Source organism: Myxocyprinus asiaticus, chromosome 14 (genome assembly GCF_019703515.2).
Source record: "Myxocyprinus asiaticus isolate MX2 ecotype Aquarium Trade chromosome 14, UBuf_Myxa_2, whole genome shotgun sequence".
Taxonomy (NCBI): Eukaryota; Metazoa; Chordata; class Actinopteri; order Cypriniformes; family Catostomidae; genus Myxocyprinus; species Myxocyprinus asiaticus.
The window spans coordinates 594272-601080 of record NC_059357.1 but is presented as its reverse complement, the minus strand read 5'-3'; the positions used below and the strand labels follow the sequence as shown (position 1 = coordinate 601080).

Below are 6809 nucleotides of genomic sequence, written 5' to 3'. Positions count from 1 at the left end.
CACAAAATTATGTAATGGTCAGACTGAAGACGAGTTTAGTTGGTTGGGATTTGTGTTTTATTCCTTACATTACACAGGCTCTTGGATCGTTTACATGTCATCATGTTTATTTTGTAACATGCAGGTTTTAAACAAATGTATAACACAAGTATATATACAATACAATCAGTTTTGTTCTAATTGACAACATTTGTTTTAACAGTCATTATGTGTGTGCATTGTGTTGTGATTTTACAATAGTTTGTGAAAATGTCTCAAATGTTTTCTTCCTCATTGAGCAAATCAACAACAAACTCGTCATCGCTGCTTCAGCTTGTAGAGAAATGTGTTTTATTTTTGATTGGCTCGCTAAAGAACTCGCTTGCTTGTCTTTTGTCATGGTTGTTTACTTGTCAAGTTCTTTTTCTCATGTGTGATTGGGCGGACCAGCTCAAAGGTGCTTTGCGCCACCTACGGTACAAGGGTAAAATTGCTTGTCAATTAGCTCTACCTTTTATGAAGTTGTGAATATGCTAACACTGATCATTCACCTCGCTTTTAATGTGAAAAGGCCATTCGTCAGCGATTCGTTTAGCTTAATCACTTCGCGTTTGGTGAGCAAAGGTCTTTAGAATTTAGTCATTTGTTTCCAATCTGTTTTACCATGGATGTACTGCCATACATTCAGCAGCACATGCCAGACAATCCTTTAACGGTTTTTGACTATTCAGATGTTTTGCTGGAAATTTTTGTCAGAGGCACAGCTGTGTTGTTCAAGCAAGCTATGAGACGCAAGCAAGGGAATTGAGCCGGCGTGCTGATCAAGCTCCGACAGCGACGCTTATATTCATCATGCGAATCTCCGAGCTCTTCCTAACAAAATGGACGAACTACATCTCCTCACCCGTACAAACAAGGACAAACTCTGCTGCCTTGAGCTTTACAGAAACCTGGCTGAGTGAAGCCATTCCGGACAGCGCGTTACATCTGCCGGGCTTGCAGCTGTTCAGAGCGGATCACATCGGAGTTAACGGGGAAAACGAGAGGCGGTGGAACATGCTTTTACATCAATGAAAGTTGGTGTACAGATGTAACACTGCTAACCCTTTCACACGTACCATCACACTGGACCCCGCAGAGTAGCGTCACACACATGTGTTTCTACAACAGCCAGTTGTTACAAGCTGCCAGATTCAAATCAGCTTTTCTGCACTGGTCAATCGTCTGTTATTTCTATACGCTCAAACGGTTACTCATACAGTCTTTTAAACCACAGAATAAGTTTATTCAATATACATACACCCAACTCGTTACCAAAGTAATGCGATAAAAAGTTTACAGCTCTTATACGCACAGTCAATACATCAAACGCGATCTTCCTCCAATGCATGCTGCCATTTGTTTACATTATTAGCAGTTGTCATTCGTCAAACAGACAGCTACTCAAAGAGTCTTTTCAACCACATAATATGTTTATTTTATGTAGCAAACAGCCAAATTGTCACCAAAATACAGCCATCATATCTAAACGCGATCGTCCCATGCACCAGCCACGTTATGCCCTCCGCAAAACTATCAGAGCAGCAAAACGCCAGTACAGGAACAAGATTGAAGGACAGTTCAACACCACCAACTCTAGAAGCATGTGGCAGGGAGTTAATATCATCACGGGCTTTAAAGGGAATAAAAACTCCGCTGTGAACACCGCTGCCTCTCTCCCGGATGAGCTAAATACTTTTATGCACGTTTCGAGGGAAATAACACCGCCCTCGCGGAGAGAGCTCTCACGGCTGAAGCTACAGAGGTTAGTTCACTCTCCGTCTCTGTAGCGGATGTAACACGATTCTTCCGACGGGTGAACATCCGTAAAGCCGCGGGTCCAGACGGCATTCCGGGCCGCGTCATCAGAGCGTGCGTGAACCAACTAGCTGGTGATTTTACGGACATTTTCAACCTTTCCCTCTCTTTGTCTGTGGTCCCCACATGCTTTAAAACATCCACCATTGTGCCTGTACCAAAGCAATCCAAAATCACTTGCTTTAATGACTGGCGTCCTGTTGCTCTGACCCCCATCATCAGCAAATGCTTTGAGAGACTAATCAGAGATTACATCTGCTCTGTGCTGCCTCTCTATATACTATTTTTATTGTTTAATGCGTATTCTATATTGTGTGTATTGTATAATGTACATTGTATATTATTATTTGTATATTGTGTTGTGTGTAATTATGTGTATAATCAGATGTTTAAATTGTGTTGTGTTAATCTGATGTTATTGTAAATTGGTATATGTCTCATCACTGTCACGACTGCTATGTTGATCAGAACTGCACCCAAGAATTTCACACACTATTGCACTTGTGTATATGGTTGAGTGACAATAAAAGTGATTTGATTTGATTTGACATATATACACACACACAGACAAACACACAAACGCACACACACTCACACATAGAGAGACACACACACACACAACACAAACACACACATATATTCGCACACACAGATAAACACACACGCACGCACACACACATATATACACAGACACACACACATATACACAGAGACACACACACAAACACACAAAGACACACACACACAAACACACACATATATATACACAGAGACACACACACACACAACACAAACACACACATATATACGCACACACAGACAAACACACATGCACGCACACACACACATATATACACAGAGACAGACACACACACACATATATACACAGAGACACGCACACACAGTCAGTGACACACACACACACACCACAACACAGACTCTCTCACACACACACACACACACCACAACACAGACTCTCACACACACACACACACACACACACACACACTCACACACACACACACACACAGACTCACACACACACAACACAGACTCACACTCACACAGAAGCACACTCACGCACACTCACACACACAGGCGCACTCACAACACAGAGAGAGAGAGAGAGACTCTCACACACACACACACACACACACACACACACACACACACACACACAAAGTAATTCGACACACGTTTTGTGAACTTTGCCCTGAATTAATTACTTAAAATCAACATTAATTCATAGAACTAACATCATGTTTACACGAAGTGAATTAAAATTAAACTCACCGTCATGATGTTCGAGTCCAGCCGCAGCAAACACACAAAAACAGATCAAACAAACTCCATCTGATGATGTTTAACACTTCAGAGTATCACTAAAGCTGAACACTTTAAACTAAGATCATCGTGTTTAGTAATAATTTAATATTTAATCGATCAATCAGAGTGAAAGTTTGACGGAGCTCACGCAGTTGTCGGCGTTACAGGGCGGATCCCGATCGGAGTTCAGCGGAAGGGAGTAGCCAATCAGAACCGCCCAGCAGTACCACAGCAACCAATCAGACACCTGATCAGCACCGCAGCAACCAATCAAAATCTCCCAGTAGCATTTGAGCAACCAATCGGAACCGCCCAGTAGCACCACAGCAACTAATCAAATCCGCGTATAGTAAAACTGTTTAAAAGATTTATAAAGGTTTATAAACACATAACTGAAATCATGAGGTGGAAAAATGAATTCTTCAATGACAAGTGACGACGCTCTTTCAAATAAAGATAAAGGTAAAAAAAAAAAAAATGTTTACATTTTTACAAGACTAATATTTACAGTTTACAAGACTAATATTGCCAATAATGTATGATTAATAGTTGTATAAGATAAATATTGCTAACAAAATCTAATTATTTATAATAAAAGATAAGTACAAAAAATCTAATTTAACTTAATAAAGGTAGATAAAGATTTTTAGTGTGAGTTTTTAGCTTGTTCATGCCTGTTGGATGGATTCTTCATCAGTCTGTTCCACACTGCAGGAGAAATACACTGATGGTCTATGAGCTTTCTGCAGAACAAACAGACACACTGAGAAGTGTTCATGGTCAAACTAAAGCACTTCAACGGCAGATGGACAGAAAGGAGTCGGGACATGGTACTGTACCTGATTCTGTCCTGATGTTCCAGACGGATTCCTGCAGGTGTGCATCTGCTCTGTGGTTGGACTGCTCGCTCTCTGTCAAACATCAGTAATTAAGTTGGCTAAACTTGGTTTAGGGTTTTTTCAAAGTCCCTAAACCAGGACCAACATTTCCAATACTAACTCTTAGAGCTTTCAAATTACATCCACCAAATTTGGTACAGACCTTCAGATTGTTCTGGATTAGTGTGCTATGTCTTTTCTAACTGATCAGACTTACACAGCAGACCATCAAAAATCAGAAAAATATAATAGACTTACATTTACGGAATGTTCAAATGGATCAATGGAATGTTTGTAAATTCAATTTCCAACTGTCAAAAAAATGTAAATGTAAACAATCACACAAAAGGCCTTTGATTTGCTTTAAGTTGCTCTCTGTCGCGCTGTCTATCTATAGATGGGTTTCCATCCAACTATTTTTATGCTAATTTTGAAATTGCGCACAGAAACCTCGAATGGAAATGCTTCATATGCAAATAAACTCTCAGAATTTGCTTAAAAGTTTATACACTAGGATGAGGTGGAGTTTCGCATAATTCAAAACATGCATTAAGGTGATGGAAACAGTTTATTTGCATAAACAATGACATTTCATAACCATTTGTAAAGAGCGATGGCAATGCGCTCATCGGTTGGTATAGTTGTGCGCTAGCTTAATGTGACTGCCCCAAAGAAAGGCCCGACCATGGCACACAATCTTTCAAACATAGCCCTGTCTGTCGGAAGTGTTTAACTCACAAATCGTCATTAAACTGGGTCCTCACAATCCAGCAAAATCGTTTGATCCCGGGCACTCCCAGGTATATGGAGGCTGGCGATGTAGGGAAATAGTCGTTTGAGCCCTCATTATGTGAGCTATTTTGCTTATTCTGCAATGTTTCCTGGCATCATTTAATAACTTATTGTACAATTTCTCTATTACAGTGAATACAACTCTCCACAACACAAGGCGGACTCCCTCGAGATAATGAGCTTAACGCAGTTGATGGAAATGCATAATGTTTTGCATTTTCTTTAGTCGAATTTTCAGAAAATATGAAAAATGCAAAACATTTGGATGGAAACCCAGCCATTGTGACAGTCTGATTGACTATTGATCTAGCTAGCTGTCGATGTGTAACTGAAGTTTAAAACTTCTACTTTTAAAACTAGTTTAAACATTCAACAAGGCTTTGTCAAGACAACATGAGGGTTTGTCTAGTTATCCGTCAGCTGTGTTTGTAGTACACAGGTTAATAAGCTCTCAATCCTAATGACCCTTACAGACGTACGTGTGTGTGTGTGTGTGTGTGTGTGTGTGTGTGCATGTTTTGGAGTGGAGGGTTATAACGATTCAACTGGGAAAATGATTTATTAATAAATACATTTAATCGTTTAGTAGACGCTTTTTTTAAAAGCGACTTACAAATGAAGAACATCATAAGAAATGTGTCATACAAGAGCAACAAAATGTGCAGTATCGCACTGCCAAATTTGTGAGTGAGATAGAGTACAGAAGCTAGAGAAAAAATAGATATGCAGAAAAGAGAGAATAGGGTTTTTAAATGGGAAGTGCCTTTGTTTATGGTTGTGGTCTAGTAAAGTGCTCGTGGAAGAGATGTGTCTTCAGCTGTTTCTTGAATGTTGATGGTCTCAGCAGTTTGGGTGGAGGTTAGAAACGTATTGGTTTTTGATGACTTTCAGGAAAAGCTGGCCAGTACTGAGCTAGCAGACCTGTAACCTGTTCATGGCGGCTAAATGTAACTGTTAAACTATTTATTAACCTGTGTATGAAGAGAGCTGGAGGAGTGAGCTCTTGAGAGTGTACCACTGTCTCTTTCATCCTCTGCTTCATCCCAGTCTGAGTGAGGAGCTTTTGTGTGGGCGTGACTGGAACACACACACACACACACACACACACACACACACACACACACACACACACACACAGTTTCAGTTATTGTTTTTTGTTTGACCAACACATGTAATCATCATCTACTCTGAAGATATAACTGCTGAATTAACCAGAAATGCTTCTGCACGGGTAAGCATAACTCACATGTTTTTTGTATTTTTTGTAAAAATCTAGTTAATCTTTTTCAGACTGATTTTGAGATGATACGCTAACTCTTGAATAAACAGTGATCAGATGTTTTCTCTACCTGGCCGGTTTGTAAAGGGTAAGTTCTCGTCTATGTCGGCTCTCGATTCTTCCCAGATCACTCTGACCCTCCCTTTGGAAGACTGTTTTGACCTTAGGAAGATTTGCCATCATGGCGTATTCCTCCCGGTTCAGACCTGAAGACCCGGCTGAGAGATGACTTGACTCAGAGTCCATGGAGCTCTGAGAGGAGGTGTGTCTTTGCGTTGGAGGCGAGGGGCTTTTGTTTCGGGTTACTGATCGGTGGTTTTTAGGGGTGATGTTTTGAACCTCTTGAGCCTGCCTTACACTACTCCTCCTGCTTCCGTTTTGTGATGTTTCCCAGGCAACAGCGGCAGATTTTTGAGAAGAGCTGAATTGTATCTTCTCACTGCTGTGGCGTGAGGGGGAGGAGTTTCGTGAGACTGATTGGTTAAGGAGAGTGTGGGGGGTGGAGCCTCTCCAGCGACCTGATGTAGGGTTTGAATCATGGTGTGATAGGTTACTCTTGGTGTTTTTTACATAAGAGGTGGAGTCAGTTCTGTCACTCATAGTGTTCCTCAGAGGGGTGTGGCCTGCAGGGTCATGCCTCAGCATAGACATAGAGGAGTTCCGACCATTTTCTGACTTGCGAGGAAGAGATTGGCTAA

General features: G+C 40.9%; 1 protein-coding gene across 1 annotated transcript in view; it reads right to left on the bottom strand.

Annotated features, from left to right (window-relative positions):
• The window catches only part of LOC127451277 (TRIO and F-actin-binding protein-like), a 19822-nt gene extending 16484 nt beyond the window's left edge, over positions 1 to 3338 (bottom strand). Inside the window, 1 exon segment of the mRNA XM_051715842.1 lies at positions 3130 to 3338. Coding sequence (XP_051571802.1) covers positions 3130 to 3135 — 6 coding nt within the window. The 5' untranslated portion in view covers positions 3136 to 3338.
• Between the last annotated feature and the right edge of the window lie 3471 nt (positions 3339 to 6809).